This window comes from Callionymus lyra, chromosome 14 (genome assembly GCF_982586985.1).
Source record: "Callionymus lyra chromosome 14, fCalLyr1.hap1.1, whole genome shotgun sequence".
Taxonomy (NCBI): domain Eukaryota; kingdom Metazoa; phylum Chordata; class Actinopteri; order Syngnathiformes; family Callionymidae; genus Callionymus; species Callionymus lyra.
Genome location: NC_141831.1, coordinates 16,686,397 through 16,699,163, shown reverse-complemented (window position 1 = coordinate 16,699,163; position 12,767 = coordinate 16,686,397). Strand labels below are relative to the sequence as shown.

The window sequence follows — 12,767 nt, the reverse complement described above, 5'->3', positions numbered from 1 at the left end:
TCGTCATCCAGCCACAGAGACAGGAAGTGAGTTAAAACCACTGCTGACCTCTTAACCCCTGCAGACAACATTCCCACCCTCCTCCTCCTCTTTCTCTTCATCCTCCTTCTCCTCCTCCTCTTTCTCTTCATCCTCCTTCTCCTCCATCTCTTTCTCTTTATCCTCCTTCTCCTCCATCTCTTTCTCTTCATCCTCCTCCTCCTCCTTCTCCTCCTTCTTCTCCTCCTCCTCTTCATCTTCCTCCTCCTCCTCCTCCTCCTCCTCCTCCTCCTCCTCCTCTTCATCTTCCTCCTTTTCTTCATCCTCCTCCTTATCTTCATCCTCCTCTTCTTCATCTCCCTCCTCTTTTCCCCTCCTCTTCATCCTCCTCCTCTTCTTCATCCTCCTCCTCCTTTTCATCCTCCTCCTCTTCTTCATCCTCCTCTTCTTCATCCTCTTCCTCTTCTTCATCCTCCTCCTCTTCTTCATTCTCCTTTTCCTTCTCTGCTGTTTTATTGTTCTTGTATGTGTGTATGCATGTGCATTTATGTTGTGTATTGATGTTCCTGTGTGTGTTTATGCATGTGAATTTATGTTGTGTATTGGTGTTCCTGTGTGTGTGTGTATGCATGTGCATTTATGTTGTGTAATGATGTTCCTGTGTGTGTTTATGCATGTGAATATATGTTGTGTATTGGTGTTCCTGTGTGTGTTCATGCATGTGCATTTATGTTGTGTATTGATGTTCCTGTGTGTGTTTATGCATGTGAATTTATGTTGTGTATTGATGTTTCTGTGTGTGTTCATGCATGTGCATTTATGTTGTGTATTGATGTTTTTGTGTGTGTTTATGCACGTGCATTTATGTTGTGTATTGATGTTTTTGTGTGTGTTTATGCATGTGCGTTTATGTTGTGTATTGATGTTTTTGTGTGTGTTTATGCATGTGCGTTTAGATTGTGTTTTGATGTTCTTGTGTACTTTAATACATTTTGACATATTTTGTGTTTCGTTGAAGAATTCTGCTTGTGTTTGTTTCACTGTGGTCAGGTGTGAATTTAAGTGTGGTTTCGATGAATGATATTGTGTTTCTGCCTTTGTTTGTTTTTGTGTTTTTGTGTTCTGTTTTGTTTGTTATTGAAGGTGTTGTTAGTTTTGATTCGCATTTTTGTCGATGTCTAGTTAAACATCTGTGTTTTTTGGCGTTGTCTAAGACACACACGCACACACAACACACTCACATATATACACACACATACACACACATCACATATACAGTAGACACACACCCAACACACGCATATCGAGACACACATAGAAACATGAACATAGAAATACAAACTTACAGAGACACACACACCACACCATACATAGGAACACACACTTAGATACACATACCACACTTATACGCACACAGCTCTTCAGTGACAACAAGATGCCACTAACAGTCTTGACCTCTGACCTCTAGGTTCTGCCAGTGGGTGGCAGGAGGACCGGACCCCGGGGATCCTCCCTCCCTGCCGGCACCATGTCGGACCCCCGACTCTCTCACGTGTGCGATCACTGCCCTGATGCACTCCGGGAGTCAAACTCACAACTCTGAACAATAGCAGCTGTCTGTCACGCAGCCATACAGCTGTCAATCATGACCCGGAGGCATTCCTCAGTGTTTACACAGATGATACACACACACACACACATACGCACACACCTCACACAGACACACACACACACTCCTGTGGTTCACTGCGATGGATGTGAAGAACGTGGACAAAAGGTTTTGGGGTCACATCCACTCCAGGGGTGAGGAGAACTTTGGCTCCAGGGCACTTCAGCAGGATGAGTGACACATGACAAGCTTGATGACATAATCAAGCGACAACACTGTCACACAAAACTGACATCAGTGTGTGTCCTTGTTTGTGTATATGCAACTAAACTAGTGAATGTGTAAGTTGTGTGCATATTGTGTATTGCTATAGAGATATGAGCTTATTTAACATGCATGTTGTGTTTGTGTGTTTGTGTTTTCCTGTGTTTTGTCCTGTGTGCGATGTGCCTTTAATCATTGCTTGTGTGTGTATACTTGGATGTGTGTTTCAGTGTGCGTTTTTTTTCTGTGATTGGAAAATTAGCAAACAAAAAAACAGTTTAATAGTTGTGTATCAAATCAATGTGTTTAAAAAGGAATGTGTGTCCAACTTTTAGTGTGTCATCTTATAGATAATTTGTCTGTTTGTGTGTAGTTTACCATGTTGTGTTACCATGTGTTGCATTACTGTTTGTGGGTCAGCGGCATGTTAGCAGTTAGCATCCGACAGAAAGTGCAGCCGTATCTCCGTGTGTGAGTTGTTTGTCTCGACCCCTTTTATCAGGGATGATTCGATCCGAGGCTCTCGGTACGGAACGAAGAGCGAGGGGATTCGTCCCACAACTCCCTTCCACCCTTTTACCCTGGCTAGCCTGTCTTAAGTGGAGGATGATAAATAAATGAATGTTTGTACTTTGAAGTGTTGTTTGTTCCCTTCTATTCAATCAACTTCAGTGCCAAAGGTTGTGTGTCTGTGTGTGCATGTGTGTGTGTGCGTTCTGTGTGTAGGTGTGTGCATGTGTGTGCATGTGTGTGCATGTGTGTGTGTGTTATTCTGTATACTAAGAGCTCAACTTTAATGCACTTGTGAATGGAAAGTGTTTTTACACACAGAGAAGTATTCCTCTAATAATCGCTCACCTCCTTTAGCATGTACCGCACACACAGACACACTCTCTCTCTCTCACACACACACACACACACACACACACACAGCTCTGGGAAGCCATTAGAGTGACCCCACCTCCATGACTTATTAATGAGCGGACTGCAGCGAGGGAGTGGGCGACGGAGAGAAGGTCTCTCATTTAGAAAACTCGGCTTTGACTTCGCCCAGATTTCTAGACGTGTGATGATGTCGTCGTCTGTTTGTCAACAAAACCCTATAATTTTCTAATTTCTAACACTACTATTATAGCTTTAAACTAGACTCCTGATTGGTCGAGCCATCGAGAGCCTGAAATAATGACCTGAAACTCACTAAAGGGGTGGATCATCGAGAGAATAAACAGAGAAGACAGGTTTAAGTTTTGAATCTCCTTTATTGGATCACCGTTAGCCAGGAGGGCAGCAGCAGCCACACATGAACCCACACAGCCAGAGGTCAAACGCCAGCAGTAAAATAAATATCCATCATCTCCGTGAGCGAAAAACATTCAAATAAATACGTGTGAAGCAGTGACAGCATCTTTAATAAACCTCTAAATATATTCCTCTGAAACTCTTCCGAAACATCTGAGATCGGGCGTGAAGTCGTGACCATCTTGGGCGATCGTTTGCTCATGTCTGGGTCGTTAGCAAGACGATAACAAACGAGCGACGACGTAGCCACCGTCCCATGATGCATCTGCCATCTTTTACGAAACCGAACCATAATGCAATATTTGGGTGTCCTGGTGAGGGTGAACGACGTCTTCCATCTCAATCAAACACAACAGAGTAAAATAAAGATCGTCTGTATTTACATATAAAAATAGAGCAACGTAACTTGAGCGAGTGTGAATCTGTGCTTTTTGTATCTCGACTCAAAACACACACACGCCGACAAACATGCACACACAGGAAGTGAATCAGAAATAAAAGTTTTCGTTTCTTCTCAATCTACCTAATAGCGACTTCATCAATTTCCTTCATCCGACCTCACCTTCCTCTTCCTCCCATCTGTCAAACACCACAATGCCACTCATCCTGCCTCCCCCCTTCCCCACCTCCCTTCCCTTCCCGCCTGCATCCTTCTCCAGCCCATTAAGAGCTATCATGAAGCTAATTGCCTGTTTGATCAACTCTCGGTGGACCCGGAGCTGAAGGCTTTTAGTCTTGCTAAGCGTAAGAGGAGAGGCAGGCGAGGCAGGGCGGAAAGGGAATGACGCGACTTCTGCAGCATAACTATGTAGCTTTGTTTTAGGCAGAAAATAAAGGACAAGTGCTACAAAGGGTCTTGAGATGGACTTAAGGGGCTTTTGTTGTAATTAGCATATCAGCTAACTTAGTGTTTCAGTGTCGCTACAAAGTCAAATGCAGAAGTTTGTGCGCGTCCAGACCTTCCTTGTCGCTAATGCTAACTACTTCCATGTGATCTTTTAAGCTAACCTCAGTTCCTACAAGTAACTGAGGCGGTCTCCCGGAGTCCAGTGTCACAGTCTCTAGTGCTGTCCATTGCAAAATGACTGCAAGACTTCTGAGACGCTATAGAAACTGCACTGCCGGGCAAGTGGTGGAAACCTCTGGTAGACTAGAATTAAAACAACCAGTCGCTGAGACAAAATACAGTGACAAATGTTTGTTATCCTAACGGTTTGGTTGTGCACACTTTGTTAAGAAAGGTATTCTTCAATGTATAACTTTGGTAGCAGTTCAATTTAAACAAACGAATTACTATTATCTCGCATTTTCAGCCGTCTATTTTTTGGCTTTATTGGGAGTAAATCGGTATATTCTTGACCGGAGTGAGACATTGATGGGTTAGTTTGCTGGAAGAGCTAAGTGGACGAGGAAAGTCGGTGGAGGAGGAGGAGGGGTAAAAGGAAGCTGGATGAGGACGGCGACAGACTGACTTGAAGAGGAAACCTGACCAGAACACCACCAGGACTCCACTGCTAAAAATAAGACAAAGGAGGCTTCTTCTGCCGACAAAACAACACACACACAGTCCTACATACACAGGTTTGTTCAGTGAGAGGATGGACACACAAACACACACACAGTCAGAATGCACCCTCTTTCTGGTTTAAACTCTTTGCTGCTTTTGCGTCTACCTCACAGTGTTTTTACAAATCAGCTTAATATCATAGTGATTCCACCTGCTAGCACAGTGGACGGTCCATTTTTGGTCAACAATGGTATTGACGTTACAAGTTGCAGTCAGATAACCACCAGAGACGTTTGCTTATCTGTTCTTGTCAATGTCTTAGTGGAAGTGTCTGTTTGATGCCGTGCTCTGATTCTTGGGGACACACATGTCGCCAAAGGCATCTTTCCTCCCTGATTTGGTTTGTTGCCCATCTATGCGCTCTGTGCATTATTTGCAAAGGGTAAATTGAAAGGAAGTGTAAGAATAAATAAATAGATCTGGATTGTCCTGATTACACTACAGAAGGCAGAGAAAGGTGATCCTTGTCTTGTGCCAAAGCCAAACTTTTCCATCAGGCACATTAAAGCTTTGGTCCCTCCTGATCCGGGGACGAATAGCGACACAGGGGGACTGACGGTTTGTAGGTATGTCACAAACATTTTTTAAGCCCTGGTGCTGATTGGCGACAGCATAGAGGAGACCCTCTGATCCCCATCTAGGCCTGTCATAGCGACTTCTCCACAGATTTGCTATGGATGGTGGCGTGACCGGCATTGGGGTTGGAGGCAGAGATCTTGCGACAAACAGTGTTAGTGTTGCTGCACCTGCAGCCTGGACGTGTAGCTCGGTCATGGGCACACTGGTACATGGCAAGGCACAGCCTGGCTGGGGGGTAGCACCAGAGGCAGGGCAAGCAGAATGCCAGTAAGCTCATGGTCCCCCAGCGAGCAAAAGCATGGGATGAGGCGCAGGAGCATGGTCGGTCAGCACAGTTATCCTCGTCTTCCTGACAGGAGCAGTGGTAGAAGAGGGCTTTCACGCAGCACAAGCAGGTACAATACTCCACAACAGTCTCGGCTGAGCACAGGCAGCGCTCACCACAGGCCCAGCAGGTTGGAAGGCGGCGTGGAGTGCAGCAGTCTTGGCACTTACAACGACCACACCGCTCACAGATGAAAAGGTGAAGGCCCAGCTCAGCCTCTTCCTCCACCAGACCCTTACTCAAGGATGGCTTTAGTTCTCCTTTTGGTTGAGAGCGAACTACTGAAGCTAGGCCAGACTGCGACGGAGTCAATCCAGCGAGAAGTCTCTGGTCTGATGTGGCACTTGTCCGAGAGATAGATGAGCTTATGGTACTGGAACGCCTTACATGGGACAGGTGATCATGCTGCTGCTGACTTTGGCTGCGGGGCAGGGCAGATTGAAAGGAAGCCTGGGGGTAGTGGGAATATATTCCTTGAGGAAACCGGTCTTCATGGGCATAAAATACTCCAGACTGGGTCGCAGGTTCCAGTGCCACAGGCCGGTCAACATAGTCATTGTTGGCTCTGATGGCACGTATTTGCTCTAGGGATAGCACTTGGCCCTGCGAGAGGTCCAGGCTATCCAGCTCCACCCTGAAGGAATGAGTGGGTTCCATCCTGGCAGGCCAGGCTGGGTAACAAGGCAGCAGGCGGAGGCTGAAGCGGGATGTTCAAGGGACATCAGGCAAATCTGTGGAGACAAGATTGTCCTGTTAGGTGAGATCGGAGATAAAAAGGTGTGACACTGATTTTAATGTAGACCTTGACCAAGCTTTATAGGATATTTCAACGGGTCTAAAGTTTCTGAAATAAAAGAAAACTTTCTTAAATTTCAAGAAAAGTGTTTCAATTAAAGACAGTTTTTGGCAGAATTGACAATCAAGTACGATTTATGTACTAAGCCTAGAAAAGCATCATCTTCACTCCACATATCTCGTGCCTTGTTTTCCTAGAATAGTCACTCGTCATGTGACTATTATGTTTAGATTAATGCCGACTGAATGAATCTAAAGTGAAAAAAAAAGCTTCAAATAAAGAACACATTCATTCAGATACAGTATACTTCAATACTTCATTGAAGACTGCCCTCACTGTGGATTCCTCCAGCAAATGTGAGAATGAACCCGCGTGACCCAACATGGCCGAAAGGGAAACAAGTGTTTTATTTAGTGAATCAGGCTGGGAACAGGGGGGGAGATGGATGAGAGGGATGTGACTTTCTATGATGAAAGCTGAATCAAGAGCGCTTCGTGACATAATAGACGTTCTCTTCTGCTACATCTGACCAAAGTTTGACTTCATATTTTTGACTTCTGTTCGTCTTCACCGCACAAGTGAAATACTTTTAAAAGTGGAACCTCAATTTGTGTCGAGGATGGCAGGAATCTCTGAGGTGCCTTCCGCTCTGCTTGGTCAGACCTGGATCAAAGTCGGCTTTTGCTTCAAAATCTGAGATGTGAACACAAAGGTTTGTTCCCAGATTGAAATGGGAAAGTGGAGGTGCAGCATGGGTGTGACATTTTGCCCTGGGCAAGTCTGCAAGGAAACCGGTGGATACAGTGAATAAAATGTATCAGAATTTAGAACAAATACCAAAAGATCTTTATATATCAAAGGTATGTTAGTCCGTCACAAGTAGAGCATTTTGTAAAAGAGTGCGTTCGTCACAAGACAACCCAGGACTTCATATTCACGGAGGTATTTCTCCTGTTTTCGTCCATGAATCGAGGTGGAGCAGCGAGTCAGTTATGGAGCTGCTGTTTGCAGAGGAAACCTGAGGAAGGACCTCGGAGCTCGGGGAGTATCGGTGAAGCCTCCAACTGTGAGATGGATGGACACACAGAGGCGGGGGTGTGAAGGCGCTCACACACTTCTTTATCTCAGTGCTGCGAGGACACACTTGCAGACTTTGTCAACTTCACATCTCCGTGGTTAGTTCGACTAAAAGCGACACAGATATGAGTCCACAAAAATAAATGTTTAAAAAACTTAACTTGTTATTTGATTATACCTGTTAAATTATATTAACTAAGGGTAATAATTGAAACAAAACTTTGTTGTTGATCAGAGGAAACTTTAATACACTTGTTGCAAATTCAATGAATTCTGTTTAGAGAGGCGATTTCATTTTAACACTTAACCACTAAAAAAATAATAAGAAAGATAATAAAAGATACAATTGAAAGGATTGAAGGGACATTTCTTTGGTCGCTCCTGGAACAAACTTGACCAGACCCGACCCTCTGAGAAGGACTTTAATAAACAGCGATTCCCTGGACGGTGACATCATCGTTCCGGGTTATTTAAAAACTGACTGCAGTGACCCTTTGCCTCGGAATGAGGAGGGTTTGTCCTATCCCTCCTTCCTGTTCATTCACCCCTCCTCTCTATCTCCCCTCCATCCCTTCATCGCTCTCCTTCCTGTCCTTCAGCTTCTTTCTTTCCTTTCCCCTTCATTCAAGAACGTCTCGACCTTTCCATTCCTTCAATTTTAATACTGTTTAATGCTTTGTGTTCGTCTTCATCCCGGGTTTTATACAGCATATCTTTGTTTTTATTATTATTTGTTTCCAAACAACATTATTTAAACCATGTTACATTTTAATTGAGTTAAAACCCATGAACATTTTAACTTATCTTAGAAGTTAGTAATGTATCTTTTATAATTGATCTTAAATTGGCATTGACCAAAAAAGAAACTCTTCCTTAATAGAATAATATCCTTTTGTCTTTTTAATTGAAATATTCATTTCATAGTTATATCTAATGAGACAAAAGTCATTTGTGTAGGAAATTATTATAATGATAATAGCATATACAAGTAAATAAATGTGTTTTGTACATAGCTATATTGGAAAAAGCCATTGTGGATTATTATAAGTCATTATCGTTTAATAACCTAAAGTGACGTCATCTCAAGTTCCGAGTTTGATAGTTAATTTTGTTTTTAAAAGCTAGCATGCTAACGTTAGCAAAAGTTAAACAACAGAAAAAACCAAACATTTGGTTTTCTGTTGTTTGGGTGAAAAACATGTCAGGAAACTTTTTCTTTTTCTTTTTTTTTTCTTAATTAGCTGGCTAAAATAACATCAGTATGCAAGTATCTAAGTCAGTAACAACGACAGGGTTGACAAGAGATACAAACATTTATATCTTTTTGTGGCAGAATCTTCTGGCGTGTATCCAATTTAAAGAAGGCGGAAAAAGGGCGAGTAGAAGATTGAAGAAGAAGGTAAATGCAAAACTGTCTTTGTAACTACAGCTTTTGACATTAATGTTATGCAGCTTTTGACTTCCCCTTATTTCACAGATAAGAAAAACCAAATGTAGCTTCAACAACTGGACTTGTGTCCACTTCCCTTTTGGAACCAAATAATGTGACAGTATCTTTATGTTGTGGTGTGAGGGGGGGGGGGGGGTATTTGCATTGCAAATTACGATCTTTAACACAAAGATTCAATTCAGGTTGATATTCTTCTCAACTTTTGTCGGACCGTGTTGATAAAAAACAAATATACGACGTGAAATACAAACAAAGTTTGGAGAAGTTGACGAAGGTACCTTTCGGTGTGTTCAAGGGCTATTGTTTGACTTGATCAGGATGTTGTAGATAAAGATAGAAATCTCTCCGACTTGCTAAAAAGGGCCGAGACTTGGATCTTATTTGGACTTATGAACCAGAACTTATAACAGATGGTTTTAAAAACAGAGAGACAAATAGGTTGAAGTACTCATGTAGGGCCCGTGTGTGGCGCTGTAGAAGAAAAGCTATCCTTACGATTCTAAATCAATAGATTTAGAATTTGAATGTTGTGGTGGAAAGTTTGTCTTTTTGAGTTTTGAGTTGTGACCGATCCCCGGGACGTCCGGCACTAAGACCTGGGGGCCTCCCTCCTCGAGTGTCCTCCGGGAGCTCGGTGGGATTGAATGACAATAAACGGGATGAGATACCGGATGTGCTGAATCTGAACCCAACGGAAAGACTGAAATAGACACTGCAGACCAGCAAGTCCAGGCGCAAGAGCGAGTGGAGGAAGGAGAAGCGATGGAGAGAGAGATAGAATCAGAATCAGGAAGTGAGCCCCAGAGCAGTTTTCTCTTTTTTAACAGATTTAGGAAACTTTATTTTCTTTTAAATTTGACCCGTGAGTCGACAAACATTAACAGTCCAAACATAAGATGTGTTTTTTTAACTTTTTGGTCCAATAAAAATTGCTACACTGTCGAGCTAAATGCTAATATCTAGAAGAATTGTCATCTTAAGAAAGTCTTGTGAAAAATAGTTCCTTTAATCACTCTTTTTGCCAGAAGATGTTTTGCTAAAATCAAGAGAACGACTCAGAAAGTGTGACTACGTTTTCTTTAAGTCTTCAAACGTATAAAACAAATAGGAACTTCCCAAAAAATGACGGGGAAGCTGCTAAATGCTAAACAACTTTTTAAAGTTTTCATTAAGTTTAACACCTTCCTTGGATGTAGAAAAAAAAAAAGCCTATTGAAGTTTTTTTTGTAGCACAAATATTAATAATAACAAATCATTTTTGGCCTTTTTGGCCCTTAGGAAGAAGTCCCGAAAAGAAGAAAAAAATTCAACTTAATCGGTTCATGTCTGTCATTTTGAGCCTCAAGTGAAGAAGCAGTTTAAACAGGAGAGATTTAACCTTTTGAACCCATCGTCAAAATTTAAAAAAATGACTGTAACTTGTGTGTGGAAGAAGATCTGAGCAGAAAAAGCAACAGTGGAAAAATTGAAACTACTCAACTACTTCAAACTGAAGTAAAACCATGAAGAAATCTTGAATAAACTTTTTTTTTACCATCAATAGAAAAATGTTAGAATTTAAAACAGATTTTTTAAATATTTGTCAAATCTCAGTTTACTTTCTCTACCTTGTTGCAACATTGAACAAAAAAACCTTTGCTTCTATTTAATGGTGGGAGGAGAATGACACCTGTCAATCAAATAGTCATTTCTTCAAGCCTCGGGATACAAACTCTTTGAACCTCGGTTAAGAGATGTTCTGAATCGTTAAAGTCATCACCTGACCGGCACCGGCGAGGAGGAGACGGAACGCCACGATGCAGCCAGAGTCAAGTTTCCCATTAGTTCCTGAAGTTGCTCCGAAGTTTGTGGCTGAACTGAGCACTCAACACATTAGCTCGTCTTCTGCGGCATTAAAAACTTCCACCTCCATCACCCCCCCCCCCTCCTTCCTCCTCCCCCACTTCCCTTCCTCTCAACATCCATTCATCACTCCATCATTCATCTGCCAACACGTGCTGCCCTCCTCCCTTTTCCACCGTCCATCCCTGGTCAATCCCTCCATCTAACACCCCCCCACCCTCACCCTCTCCCTCGTCCCTACCATCATCTGCTCATCCACCCCCTCCACGCTCACCACCCCAGCGGAGATGGGTATCGACATTCTACATCCGACCTTGAGGACAATCAATCCCACATGTCCTCATCACACACACACACACACACACACACACACACACACACACACACACACACACACACACACACACACACACACACACAGAGTTAACATGGCAACAACCACATTTTTGCATTAATCATGAAGTTTTTAATATTACTCTAATAAATGTATCTGAGGTTTAATAAACGATATAAAAACTTAATAAATAAACAATTAAAAACACACAAAACGAGCTGAAGTGTCGTCATGACGCTCGCTTGATGATTTTCAAGAGCTATTATGGGATTAAGAATATTAGTTTGGAGCTTTCGATGTAATTATTTTGGAGATTAAATGAACTTTATACTGAAATACAAGTTTATTTTAAGTAAAATAGGATTTAAAAAAAAGGACACACTTAAATAAATCAATTCATATTTAATAATAATTTAATGTTTTTCACCAAAAATATATTCAACGTATTAAAATCTTCACAAAGTTACATTTTTGAAAAATTCCGCAATTCAGTCGGAGCCATAACATGAATAATATTTATTTAAATCTAACATAATGTACTTACTGTAATACAATAGGGTGGTTGAAGGTTAGAAACTATAACCATAAGTTTGATCTTGACTCTTAGTAGTAACGATGGAATATTACTCTGAAAAAGAAGTGACAGTAAAAGATTTTAGGAGGTCACAGATGCTTGAGTCGCTCCTGTTGGGGAACCATAGATCAGCTTCTCACCTCTGATCGGTGGGAGATCCATTCTGGTGCCGGCTCGTCCCTGGAAATCCTCCTGAACAACTCTTGGGGGCGTTGGTGTGGGGGGGAGGGGGGCCTGGATTCGCTACTTGAAAAACTTTGGATCCACAAAGTTTGGGGCGAAGCCGGTCGTGTGAAATCCCTCCAGGGTGATGTTGGCTGTGGGGAAGGACAGGGAGGATGCTCTCTGTCAGCAGGAGGCGCCTCCTCCTCTCACTCCTCCTCTTCCCGGAGCTCGTCCAGGAGTCCTCGGATCCTGTCCTGAGGTCAACTGCTTCCTCGTCGCCTCCTGATGGTCACCAGCAGTTCAGTGAAGCTGCTCCTGGAGAGACCTGTGAGCACAAGTTCTCTCAGAGGAATGTTTTTTTTCCTGCTGAAGCGTTCTCTCTTCTTCCAGAGAGATGAATGAGCGAGAGCTGGAGCACTTTCTCTCTGCCCTACAACAAACACTCCTCCTTCCTTCCTCCCTCTCTCTCTCTTTCTCTCTCTCTCTCTCGCTCTCTCTCTCTCTCCCGCCTCTGTCTCTCATCACTGATTCCTTTATGAACGTGACACTGCAGAAGTCAGAAGCTCATTCATTATGATATTCAGACGAGATTCATGAGTCTTTTTGCTTCTCATTCATAATAAATATTGTAGGTTTTTACGTTCATAAGTAACCCCTGAAGTGACTGAAAAGTCAAAATCTTAATGACCAATTTCATCTAATGATGGGTGGAGACCATTAAAATGTTGACCACAAACCCTTTTAAGTTCCAAACATTTAAACAGAAAGAATAATTTTAAGCCTGACCATGAGTCCAACTTGCTGGATTGTAACATGTTTATTCCTATTTTATCTCTTGTATTTTTCTTTATCAAGATTGTTTTGCTTAGATTGGTTTTCTTTCGAGATTACATTTTAGTCAAGATGG

General features: G+C 42.4%; 1 protein-coding gene across 2 annotated transcripts; it reads right to left on the bottom strand.

The window, feature by feature from the left end:
• Window positions 1-3,091: 3,091 nt before the first annotated feature.
• Window positions 3,092-12,214, bottom strand: LOC148066203 (protein sprouty homolog 3). 2 transcript variants are annotated; one of them, XM_087807930.1, is made up of 2 exons: window positions 11,836-12,214; window positions 3,092-6,353 (listed from the first exon to the last, which is right to left on the bottom strand). In XM_087807930.1, exon 2 carries the CDS (start codon window positions 6,277-6,279, stop codon window positions 5,365-5,367), a length of 915 nt encoding a protein of 304 aa, XP_087664056.1. In that variant the 5' UTR covers window positions 6,280-6,353; window positions 11,836-12,214; the 3' UTR covers window positions 3,092-5,364. The 2 variants fall into 2 exon arrangements, with proteins under 2 accessions (XP_087664056.1, XP_087664057.1); XM_087807931.1 differs by lacking the exon at window positions 11,836-12,214 and adding an exon at window positions 10,705-10,867.
• Window positions 12,215-12,767: the final 553 nt, after the last annotated feature.

Coding starts and splice junctions, on each gene's coding strand:
- LOC148066203 (XM_087807930.1), bottom strand. CDS start 6,279: ATGGAACCCACTCATTCCTTCAGGGTGGAGCTGGATAGCCTGGACCTC.